At 35.9% G+C, this 13424-nt stretch overlaps 1 protein-coding gene across 1 annotated transcript in view; it reads right to left on the bottom strand.

Moving 5' to 3' along the window:
- Positions 1 to 699: 699 nt before the first annotated feature.
- LOC148877693 (ARM repeat superfamily protein) overlaps positions 700 to 13424 on the bottom strand; it is a 111789-nt gene continuing 99064 nt past the window's right edge. The window contains exons 11-17 of the mRNA XM_088942320.1: positions 10999 to 11106; positions 9197 to 9294; positions 6992 to 7129; positions 6599 to 6646; positions 5404 to 5518; positions 1420 to 1520; positions 700 to 1204 (exon numbers count right to left, since the gene is read on the bottom strand). Coding sequence (XP_088798446.1) covers positions 1118 to 1204; positions 1420 to 1520; positions 5404 to 5518; positions 6599 to 6646; positions 6992 to 7129; positions 9197 to 9294; positions 10999 to 11106 — 695 coding nt within the window. The 3' untranslated portion in view covers positions 700 to 1117. The remainder of the gene's footprint in view (positions 1205 to 1419; positions 1521 to 5403; positions 5519 to 6598; positions 6647 to 6991; positions 7130 to 9196; positions 9295 to 10998; positions 11107 to 13424) is intronic.

Genomic DNA, 13424 nt, shown 5'->3' with positions numbered 1-13424 from the left:
ATGAAACATGCAAAATAATTACTTTGATCTATCATGTCCATAAGTCCATTCAATTTTAGAAAATTAAAAAATTAAAATTAAATCAAGTACTTTATTAGATAATATATTTCTATTCCCGTATATTGATTATAATATATTTTTTTCATAAAACCCACTAAAATGTTCTACTTTTATGCATAAATAACTCATTTATGTCTTATATTTAGTGATATTGATGTTTATTTATGATTTATTGGAGTATTTATAACATTTTCATGTGTCCCATGTGTATCTTAATTTTTCATCGGTATCCAAGGCATATCCCGATACGTCTCTTAAATTTGCCCTTCCAATACACAGCATTTCCGTTACTTTGAACCTTGCTTCATGGGACACTATTAGCCTGCAAAAATGGGCTCTTGTAACCATTGATCTTTTTTTTTGTCGGGGGGTGGGGGGGGAGACCACCGAATGCATCATTTAAACTAGTAATTGAACCTATACAAGAATGTCAAACGTGAGCAATAGATTGTCATAACCTAATAATCCAGCAAATTGAATGGGTTAATTTGCTTGCATGAACATCCGCAGCTTTTAGTGTGGGAACTCCAGAATGGTGCATAAAATGCCAGTAAGGGACTAGAAGATGTGCACCGAAAATGCTAGATAAAACTCTGACATGAAGACCTAGGAAAAAGTGATAACAGGGTGGATTCAATATGACAACGGCACCTGAATCAAATTTCATTTTGCTCCAAAGCGACAACAGCCAACTTATACTGTAAACTGTATCACATTTCTCGAAGGATTGGGCAAGAATAACAGCATTCAGGCATAACAGAACGACCGGGTAACCAGTTCCTCACCTGAATCAAGCAGCTAGTTTCTCCAGTTCGTGATAATAGGTATGTTCCATGGCCCATCTTTTCCAAACAGGCCACAAACCAGACTACAAGATAACATGGAAAAGATTTCATAAACAGTATTTCGAGTTACTAGTTTTGTTTTAACCATATTAAAGTTGACAACCCAACAAGACTACAAGATTACAGTAATATGTACAACAGACCAATTTTTTGCCCCTTCGAATCAAATCCCTGTTAAATCTATTTTATAACTTAAAATTTCCGATGGTGATCTAAAATCTCTCAGCTGTAACGACAACAGGCTGAGCTTCAGCACGCTCTAAAGCAAGATAAGGACATCTCCTGACAGCTTCCTGCAACTGAGGACGAGAAAATTTCTGATTAGATGTCAAATATGTTTAACTGATTAGCTCTAAATACACCTCAACACCCCCCCCCACCCCACCACCACCACCAAAAAAAAAAAAAAAAAAGGGAAACAAAAGTACTTCATTTTTTTTTCTTCCCCTGCTTTCCATACCATAATAAGTTAATAATCATGCTGCCTTTTATTATCCATAAAATTAAACCACACCTTTGAAGCTATTCCTGCAAGCACAGGATCACTGACAAGCTTATTTGCAGTCGATAGATATTTGTGAATCGCCCTGCAACAATTATACCGAGCTTCCATACCTGAAAAATTCACTAAATTTACTAAGGAAAAGGAAACTTGTTCTGAATCTTTACAGGAAGAAAAGGGTAAAAGGAACAAGAAAAGAAAGATTAATATATTTTCCGCTTTCAAAAAGTAAAAAAAAAGAGAATATTATTCTCAATTATTGGTTGAAAAGTTGCACTAAATACATGAGGACAAAGAATCAAAACAAACTTCCATAAATAGAAGACAAAAATGGATCTGAATATTCCAAGGTGAAAAATCAAGGATACCACCCAACAGCTACCAGGGGAGGGGAAAGCACTTCATGTTATGCAGATCCCATATGAAAATAAAAGAGGGGAAGAAGGATGAAACCAGTGTTTTAAAAGGCGTGGGAGCCGTACGCCTGGATATTGGGTAATGCATAACAGTTAAATGCATCATATATTGTTGGATCATTATTAAAAACATCTTTCCTGTATATTGGGTAATGACCTTTTTTGTCTTATCTGTATATTATATTTCCGACTTCATCCAACTACAGTTTTGGTTATAAGAGTTTATTGTGTTCATCAATAAAAAAGAAACAGGTCTTGCCTTCTATAGAATTGTGACCTTTCAGTTATTTTGATTACTGATACAGAATTTCCATCACATAGGGTTTACTGAGAAACGCAGTATACTGGAACCTCCTTGATCATCATATCTTCCATACTAGGAGTATTATGTCATCCATCTAACATGACATCAAACCCCCAGATTCTAAGGGTTCAAATTTTGGATTGAAGATGGAAGGATCTAACTGTATTTGGGGTTTGGTTTTTCTGCTCTCTTGCAGCAACAAGCTATTTGAGTCAACTCAACTAAGCCTTGTCACAACTACATGAGGCCAACTACAAGAATAAGGTACCTCCATTCCACTCTGTTCAGTCATCAGTGTTATATCCACTGTTAAATTATAGGCGTCAATGAATTGAACTAATGTAGGGCTATTGTTCTTTGTTTATATATTCATTCATTCTTTCTTCTTCTTCAACTACTATATTTATTTATCAGTTGTGTTGGGCTAATTCTTGTACAGCAACATGCCTCAAAATGATAGTATTCTAAGTAAACACAAATCATTTCATTTAACATTTCTCCCTGTGATTTTATAATATATTAAGACCAATGATACTGAGACGTGTTTCCAACTCTACTCCACATGATTTTAAACACACAAGGATGTATCTTAAATCATTTTTTAGAGGAGGTTGTGAGTTGCTCAGACATATTCATAAATAGCAGGTATTAACTTTATTGTCACTATAATGTCATAACATGCTATTTTTCCATTCATAATAACATTGTTGTAATCATTGAGAAATTCATCAATTATGATATAACCAGAAATATGCTAACAAAAAAGAAAAATATGTATATGACACTAGTCACTAAATTAACACCCTTATCAAAAATTATCTTGTAGAAATTATAGCATAGAATAGATATTTGGGGGTTATGGCTTCTTATAATGTACCAAATGTAAGGATAAAGATCATCACAAGAAGAGAGAACATAGCATCTGACAGGTTATGAAGCATGGGATCTGGAATCACATTCTAGATGATCTTTCAGTTTAACTTCAGCCTCAATTTTATATGCCAAAACATGTCTAAATGTCTTGATTATTAACTTGTGTTGTTAGAAAGCTTATCTAGACATGATTTGAACAAATTTTAGCCACTTTATGGACATGACACAGGTTTGTTACAGAAACCTTTGTTTTAGGGAAGTTTCTAGTCATTTTTAAGTTTTTACTTAAGTTAGATGAACAATTGAATTAATGTTATTTTGATCAATAACAATGAATTTTATTCATGACTGATAAGTTCAGAATTACAAAGGAGGGAGCTAAAAATTCTTAACTCCCCAATATCTAAACTACATCCAGACCATGAAACAATTACAAAACAGCCCAAAAGATAGTGTTTCTATTCACCCCCTGCCCAGCTAGCCTGTCTGCCAATGCATTTGCACGTCTTTTTATCCATGTACACTGAATTTCCATGTCCTTAGTAAGCCACTTGAACTTCCTCTTTTCATTGTTGTATTTCCAGAGCATAGAACTGTCCTCTTTTAGCCAATTCACCACTATTTCAGAACCACCTTCTATGATCAATTTTTTAATATGCATTTCCTTGACCTTTTGTATCCCTTCAAGAGCTCCTAAGATCTCAGCCCTCAGGGAATCACCCACCCCAATTGGACCAAAAAAAAAAAAAGCTAATAGATTCCCTTTTTTGTCTCTTAGCACTCCCCCTATTCCAGAGGGCCCTGGATTGCCCATGCTGCTGCCATCAAAATTCAGTTTGGTAAACCCATGAGGTGGAGGTGTCCAGCAAGAACTTGAAGTCTTCTTAGCTAGAATTGAATCCGCAATCTCCTTCCAATGTCTTTTCATCTCATCAACTGAGAACACTGTAAACAAGTCCAAAGTTTTCAGCTAATGCATCACCCTTATTTGTATAGTCTCCAGGATTACTTCCAAGCTTCTCTCCTTATCTAAGAATGTCCTTGAATTTCTCTCCTCCCAAACAGTCCAACATACTGCAGCCCTTACACATCTCCACATGATCTTGGCCCTTTTGGTTTGCCCATTGGGCACGGAAGTGAATAAGCTTTGCACATTTGGAGGGGGGGTCCACCTGCACCCAAACAAAGAAGTAAACCATTCCCAAATAACTTTAACAAACTGACAGGAAATTAGTAAATGGTATCCAGACTCACCATCGGATTTGCAAAGAATACACCAGTGAGTGGACAAACAACTATTGGGTCTTTTTCTTTGAAGTAGATCTCTTGTATTAATTTTTTCTAGGAAGGCTTCCCAACAGAAACTCCCAACCTTTGGAGGTATAGGTTGACACCACACTTCTTTAACAGGGAATGACAGTCCGACAGGAGAAGAAGGTAAAAGGGCCTTAAAAAAAGAGGCACAAGTGTAAGCACCCGATGGAGTGAGTGTCCAAATTCTATTGTCTGTCTTTGATAGCTCCAAGAAAACCCCTTCAAGGGAGGATAATAATGCTGAGATATTATCTAACTCTGTATCCCTGACTATCCTTCTCAAACCCAGATTCCAGCTGAAGCCGGATAAGTTGGCCTTTAGGATTCTATTTTCTTCTACATTGATCTTATAAGACCAAGTAAACAGTGTTATTATTGACTGAAAATTCTGTCTTTGTCCCCTTTTTTCCATTTTATCTTTTTTTTTTTAATTTTTATAACTTGTGTGCTTGGATTAGCACATTGTAAAAGGTTCCTTTCTGATTTATCCTCTGATAAACCTAGGTTTCAAAAGTGTAAATAGTTCAACATAAACAGAATAAATTTTTCCTGCTATGACACTATTATTGCATGAAATCACCATCATTTGCAGGTTATCGTCACTAAGTACTCGGGTAATTTTCCCAGAGAAAGGCTTCCTCTGAAAAGAGTGCAGATTGATCTTCTGCTAAGATCCCTTTTCCCAATTCATCAAAGTGATGTTTGCTGACTTACTGTCCCATGCAAGGGAATTCTTGGAACAGATTTGTGGATGCTTGCCTAGGATGCTCACGGTCTAGGTTGGCTAGAGGGCTCAAAGAGATCCTAGAATATTCTATTAATAGCAAGTAATATTACTTGGATACTAATCCTTTCTCTTTTATATTAGTCAACAAAAGGACAATTGCATAGTAATCATAGCAAAAGTAGTTCAGTGGTCTAGCTACATGGAGAACAAGAAACAATTTTATTTATATACTTCTGCTTCTCAATGCAACAATAACAAGTATATATGTACGTAAGCAAATGAACTGGGACACAACATGCAACAATAAATTCTCATGCACACAAAGAAGTGATGCCGGGATAAAACAATGAAGAGAAGCGAACCCTTTTTCTTAGTCTCAATATGTGGATCAATCGCTATTTTAATTATCTCTTGTTTTGAGCAAATCTCAATCAAGCACCATGACCGAGCCACCAGTCCGGTTATCAACCTATAAGCCTGCAAATGTTAGAAAATATGAACCTCACATAAAATTAGCGTAATAGAATATTATCTAGCAAGAATGTGAACTAAGGAGATATGGCTGCTTTAGTCAGTAAGGTGATGCCTTCATCATTTCAGATTTTATGGTCAATTTATAATTAACTAGTTTGATATGTGCCATTTGTTCAACCAACCAACTGTAAATTCTAAATGACTTGATGGCCATTAAATTTTTTTCCACTTAACGCACTCTTATGTTGATAGGCTTAAGTGTCAAATGTTCGAAATGAAATGTATCACCTTTCAATAAATGCCTCCACCCTACAAAGCTTAAGTTGCTATTTACAACTCAACCAGGAGGGGTCATGAAAATAAAATGGTAAATTCCCATGCCTGAAAGGAGGGGAGGGAGGATTATTGTTTGAGCATTGTAGTCAAATAAGAAAGAAGCAAAATGCCAATCTTAGTTTTCAAGGCACCAAAGGCTTGGCAAAAGGCGCTAGGGCGATAGCCTTGTCACCTATCGCCTAGGCGATGGAATTTTTTTAAGTAAAAAACATATATCCTAGGGTAGTTCCCTAGGTTCCATAAACATACTTTAACATATATCATGTTAAAATATCAAAAATCAACATATTCCAACATATTCATGAGAAGGAAAAGAAGAAAGAAAAGGAAGTTCAAGGGCGCCTTGTCAATTAGGCGAGGCAAGCCTCCAAGGGCGCCTTGTTATCTAGGTGCCCACCTAGTCGTCGCCTTGACAACTATGTTTTACACAATGATTTTCTAATATATTTGTTCCTTGAGCCTAGTTTGTTTGCAATGCAATTTAATTTGCATTGGTGCAAAAGTATAGGAGTCAAATGAGTTGAATGCAAATTCTGATTCATTTTTGTTTTAAATTTTACTTTGCTTTGTACATTTGCAGTATAAATGAAGTAAAATAAAACTCAAGCAAAGCAAAAGCAAACCTGATGCAAAAGTGAACCATAATTTGCACTTTTCTGATTTGTACTAATGCAAATGAAATTGCATTGCAAACAAACTTAGTTTAACATGGATGGCTTCAGCCAAAAAAAAGCAATGGGTCCTTACCGCCAGACGAATTTCTGCATCCTGCTGCAAAACTGATAGAAGTAGTCCCTGGAGAATGCTTTACTAATTTGGTTAAAGTGTAGCAGAAAAATATGGCTTTATATGGAAGTAATAAATGAAGACAAGCAACAGTAAATGCATCCACACAAAAGGATGTACAAACATTTATACAGATTTCTGAATAATGTGACCACTAGTCACACATGGATTCATTGAATATCAATGCACAACCAGTGGAAGGTGCATGCATGGAATATGACTAAATACATGCTTTTTTTCTTCATTTTCATTATGATCAATAATGATTTCCCTTCTTCAGTGAAGGACTAAGAAAGATGTAAACAAAATCAAAACTGGGTCAATACTACCACAAGGACAAGGAAAATTACTAACTGATGGTGTCAGCTTCAAACTCTTCGAAGCAGTTTCATTTATCAAGTGTCGAAGACTTTCTTCTGCCTCATCATTGAGGATTATGCTTTCATCTGGTCGGCTTTCTCCCACTATATTTCCAAGAGAATGTAGTGCAGCCTATTTTCCATTTAAGAACCTTATCAGAACAAGCAAGAGAAAGTATAAAGAAAATCAAGAAAAAGAAAAGCTTGGAAAAGAATCTTGTATTGCAAAATAATTTATGAGATAGTCAAGAAGTATTTAGTGTCTTGAAAGGCAAAGCCTCATCAGATACCTCAAGCTTGTCATATTTGTTCACCATTTAGGGCTTCTAGCAAGTTATTCCACAGTTTGGCTTGTGTTTCCCTAAGCATTTGAAAATAGATATACTAGCATTACTCTGACGTTTTCTATAATATTTTTTATCAATTTTTGATAGGTATTCTCATTATATCATGTTATCCTTTACTCTCTCTCTTTTTTTTTTTCTTTTGGTAAAAAGGAAAAGTGGACCACACAACACAGGGGTAGCATGTCCCATAAATCCATTAACCAAATATACCTTAGATTCCATGGAGCATTAGAAGAGAAACACCAATTTTCATGATGACCTACATTAGATAACCAGTCAGCAGCTTGAATTCCTTAACACCAAGAACGAGTGTACTTTATCTCTAAATTCTTAGATACAAGTATATATGATAGCGATCCTCTGCTAAAGTTTGGCATATCTGGGATCTATCAATAACTAATTTTGAATCACCTTCCATCCAGACTTCATGTATCCACTTCAAGTTGCATGGTCATGTTCTTTCAATGCAGCCCCAAAACTCAGATACATTCATAGATGTGATACCCAGCTGGTCAGCTTTGGATGCTTTAATAATTCCCTTGGAATCATGAGCTATCAAACCAAACACACACTGGCCTTTTTTTTTCTTGGAGCATCAAAGTTGATCTTTATAGCGTCCATTGGAGGAGGGACCATTTTATCCCTTTACAAACTTTTTTCATGTTGAGAGTTTCATTGGCTTTCTAAGCATTCAGATAGGCCATTCATGCTTTTTCGACAACCCATGCTGGGCCTTGATCTTTTTTCTTAAAATCTTTTTCACTTGTGTAGTTGTGTTTTTCCAAATTTTCTATAGAAGAAACTGTACTCTTTCCCAGTCCATTCAATTTCCATTGCCTATATCATTCTGTTAGATTTTCATCATGAAGTGGAGTTTTCATTTGGGCTTCAACAAATATCCATATTTGTTTTGAAAATGGGCATTTTAGAAGTATATGAGTTGTATCTTCTTCTTCACCACAGTATGGACAACCCCTATCAAAATTCATCCCTCTTTCACTCAACAATTTTTTTTTTCATGATAGCTTATTAATTATGGCCATTTATTAAAAAAATGATTTTTGGAGGACAGTTCATCTTGAATAATTGCCTTGGGGTTCTATTTAACCTGCAGTTTTGCTCATCATCAATAATGCTTTCATAGGATGACTTAACTGTGAATGAACCACTAGGTTCAAGACCTCATACCATACTATCTTCCTTTCTTCTCTACTTCTATGGCAATGGGATGAACTAGTATACTCAATTAGATGTAGTAATCTAGCTTATCCATAATAAAAGTAAGGGGGCGGGGGGAATGCTTATATTAACACAGCCAGGGGCATCAACTGTAAATCTTTAGTTCTAAGACCAACCAAGGGCTGGCTCGTTGGTGTGTTAGCTGGTTTGTTCCAGCATTGACACGGAATCAAATCCCGCAACCAGCACTTTGGGGAAAAAGGGATCAGGGGGAAGTTGTTAATGGTGCATAACACCGAATACCAAAAAAAAAAAAAGTTCTAAGAATGCCAAGACAGAAAATGGATGTGGATTTGCTGAAACACCCTTTTTGTAATCCTTCCAATCATTATAAGAAATAACTGTTTTAAGGAAAGGAACAGAACTACATGGACACAGGCACATTCTAAGGCCTAATCATGTTCAATTAAGGAGTATACTGTACATACACCCAGAAGTGTAAGGAAAACCTGACCTAGAAAAAAATATTTTGGCATAATTAGCTACATCTGGATTTATTTCAGAACAGATTCATCCAAATACTTTATACTCCAGACATGTTTCAGAATAGACAGCACAAGGGGAACTAATTATGGACATATAAAATTAAATTTGAAAGGAAAAGGCCTGCTCACAAGTTGTTTGGTTCGACCATTGTGATCAAAAGCTACATCAACAACATGTTTTGCCACACATGATGAATTTGAGAGTAACAATTCAGCTCCTTGAAGGGCTGGAAACATCAACAGCACAAAGAAATCAACTTAAAGGGTTCAAAAATATCAAGCACAGGGATTCAAAAGAAAACAGAAACAAATTCGAATCATCATAATCACAAGAAATTAAACTAGTACGTATTTGAAAATATGAGGATGTAACCAAAAAAAGTGCAGAATTCAACTACAAAGTTTTTATGTACTGTCTGAAGGAGTTAAGCCTTTGTAGACAAACATTGTAACATTCTTACCACAAATTATCTAACATGTATCCAGATCCCTTTTCCGTCTAAAAAAGGTAAATAATAAATAAGAGCAAAACTTGTTTATCTGTTATGATGGAAAGCTTGTAGGTGAAATTTGTAATAAAAATTTAAAATAAAACATCAGGTACCAATGACACTGTTACTAAAAAAGCAATTGTTAGAGATTTAACAAAGTACCTAAGGGTGTTTTCTAGTGGAATCAGGTTTTGTTTTTCATTTCTCATGTGCACTGTAAGATCAGCCATCATTTCATCTCTCTTGAGATTTAACAAGTTGTCCTTTCGAACCAAAAATAACACATTTTTAGGGCTTCTGATTCTCAAAGCATCAAGAGTCAAGGATGGCTGATAAATGGATGTTGAAAAACCTGAATAGGCTAATACCAATATTCCCATCAAGTGCCACAAATGACATGATCTAGAAAGAAAAGTCTGATTGAGTTTTTGAACAGTGTGAAAAATTTTATTTCATTATCGAAAAAACAAATCATTCAATAGTAAGCTTCAACTATCAAAACAAAGCCACTTTTTACGGGCATGGGACAATAACCAATTACCTTCTATAAACTTAAATATGAAATTCCCATTGAGTGCCACAAACAACTTAATCTAGAAAGTCCAGTTGAATTTTTGAATAGTGTGAAAAACATACTTTATTATAGTAGAAAAGAAAAAACAATAATCTGATTTGATAACAGTGAGAAAGAAGAGAGAAAGAGAGAGATATCTTAGTGAGAAGAGAAGAAGAGATGGGGAGAAGCCAATAATGATCTAGCCACCTCACTCATTATCTTGTATACTCGGAAAAAAGATTGATTACAAAGACTAAAATGCCCTTAATGAGGCGGTTACTGTGCATAACATAAAAACATCTCCAAAAAAACAACATAAACTAATGGGCCTCGGACCCAATAACACTAACTAATGATTATAAACAAGAAAATCATAAGAAACTGCTGAATATCAACTATTATCCAAAAAAATTAATCATTCAACAATAAGTTTCAACTATCAAAAGAGAGCTCTTTTCTTTTCTTTTTCTTTTTTTTTTTGAATGGAAAAAACAAAACCCCTTTTTCTGGGCATGGAACAATAGCCAGCTACCTTCCATAAAATTAAATGTGAAGAATAGAGCTAAAAAGTTATACTTTTATTGACCTAATGCCAATATTTCCATCAAGCACCACAAGTGGTTTAATCTAGAAAAAAAATTCATGAATTGAATTTTTGAACTGTCTTTAAGAAAAGGTGAATGCTTCAATTACAATTGTAAGCTAGCTCATGTAGTCATGTAAATGGTATGACCCAATGATTTAACATATTACAGAAACTAAGAACTTGTGAAACTATAATCCTGGCAAATTTGCAATCAAGAAGAAACCATGCATGTTAATACAAGAGGAAAATTTTTCAACAGGTAACTTCCCTATACTACAGCATTCAATGGCATACTTACATAAACCAATTTGACCTAATGCTTCAAGTGCAGTCTCACATTCATCTGTATCTTGATCCTTCAGTGATTTCAACCTTCCACTGATGGCCGAAACAGCCGCTTTAATAGCTAAAATCCAGAGGAAACACTGCTGTGGTTACACAGTAATTCAACCTCAAAGGTCAAAACTGATAAAACTCATGTCTCATATTCTCATAATGAAAAAAAAAAAAATGCAACTAGGAAATAAAAAATGCTTGCAAGGCAGACAACTTTTCCAACAAAAAGCATTACAATATAAAGACCCAAATGTGCAGTTGAATGGTATGACAAAGAATACAGCATATCATTACTCAATTGATGAAGAGATCATTAATTAAACCCCTCATTCAACTAGGTTCCTAGATTAATCAATTCAAAAGGATTGGTTCTCTCTTCTTTTTAGATTGTTTATACTTTCTAAAGTTCAAGAAAGTAAATTGATTCTCAACATGCAAACAGAGTAGGGATGTTCTTTTCTTAGAATAACAATGCATTCACTGATTCTTAACTCTGGTTGGAATGGATGCAAGAACAATGAGATTTTGCAAGACCATAAAACACTTCAACATTCTTTGCACTGGCAGGATTCTATTTATTGTTTTACTCTTTATTTCTGTTTCTTATTTACATTTTTTTATGAGCTATAAGACTGTCTTCTCTCTCTTATTCTGCATTTATTCTTGACCAGGTATTGTTTTTCTTTTTGAGAAATTTAATTAATTGCCCCAATGTGCAAATATTATATTGTTGTTTTGTCTGAGTTTTAACCAAGGATTAAAGTATCAATATCGGGTATCGTATCGAACAACTTGGATACGGATAGGGATATGACTTGAATTCCGGTAACTCCATATCAGGTATGACTTGAATTCCGGTAACTCCATAAAATTTTGGGAACAAATCTGGGTGAGGATCGTCCCTCTAAAGGATCCATTTCCGTCTTTGTATGCTCTTTTTGATTTGAAAAATGAGCCGTTCTCGTCTTTCACCACCCCGTCCTCTACCACTTCTAGGATTGGGTGGAACTTGGGTCTAAGCAGAGATTTGAGGGACTCAGACTTCGACTGTATTTCGAGCCTTCTTGCACTTCTTGATAGCGTTGTCTTAGACCCCACTAGGGCGGATTCTAGAATTTGGACACCTACCCCCAATGGCATTTTCTCTTGTTCTTCGTTCTTCAAAGTCTTAAGTCAGTCCACCAGTCCTACCTTGTCCCCTTTCCCTGTTGATGAGGTTTGGTGCAGAGCTATACCTCCTAGGGTTGGTAGTTTTTGTTGGGAAGCCTATCTGGAAAGAATCAACACTGGTGATCTACTCCAAAAGAAGAGACCCAATACTTGCTTGTCACCTCAGTGGTGTGTTTTGTGTAAAGCAGATGGGGAGACTGGTTTTCACCTAATGGTATCTTGCCACTTCGCGAGGTCATTGTGGGATTGGGCTTTCTCCTTATTTGGGTGCAACTGGAATCACCCATCAGACATGCAGGGCCTTTTCTCACCCTCCTTTTTCAGGTGGCGGTTAAAAAGGGGAAGGACAATGTGGAGAGGACTAAGGGCTGCAGTATGTTGGACACTATGGGAAGAAAGAAACTCTAGGATATTCTCAGAAACTCAGAGAGAAACAGCAGATCTGAGGGCTATCATACATTTTAGGGTGGTACAGTGGCTGAAATCTTTGGAAATATTCACAGATTACACTGTGGATGACATGTTGAGGAAGTGGGGTGAAATTGCAAATTGCACGCAGACCAAGTCAGTAACGAGTGTGGCTTGGACCCCCCCACCTAGTGGATTCTTGAAATTAAACTTTGATGGATGCAGTAGGGAAAACCCGGGACAATCGGGGATCGGGGGTGTTTTTAGAGATGAAAATGGGGTCATCTCTGTTATGTTCTCAGGCCCAATTGGAGTGGATGACTCCCTTAGAGCTGAGATATGTGTAGTTATGGAAGGAGCCTGAAAAGCCAAGGAATTGAACATCAAGAAACTTATAATTGAAGGGGATTCAGAGGTGGTGATAGGGTGGCTGACTAAAGATCAAAATGATTTATGGAAGTATAATAATGAGAAGAGGAAACTCAAATGGCTGGTGCGGGAGATGGAAGTTAAGACACGTTGGATTAGAAGATCAGCTAATTCCCTAGCTGACGGTTTAGCAAAACAAGGGGCAGAAAGGGATTCTTTGTTTTGGGCTAAGCTGTAACGCTAGTGTATTTGTATCTTTGTTTTTCCTTTTTTCATTTCTTGAAGTTCTTTGTGACTCTTGGAAGCTAAGTGTGTTTGCCTTCCAATTGTAAATTTTCTACTGATGAATTAATGAAAGTGTTATTGATAAAAAAAAAAATGCTTGGGAAACGCATGGATACGAAAAAAAAAAACATGGAAACGCTAAGAAAATGCACATAA

The sequence above is a fragment of the Nelumbo lutea genome, chromosome 1 (genome assembly GCF_056320005.1).
Source record: "Nelumbo lutea isolate HS-2025 chromosome 1, American lotus-T2T, whole genome shotgun sequence".
Classification (NCBI taxonomy): Eukaryota; Viridiplantae; Streptophyta; class Magnoliopsida; order Proteales; family Nelumbonaceae; genus Nelumbo; species Nelumbo lutea.
This window is presented reverse-complemented; position numbering and strand designations above follow the sequence as displayed.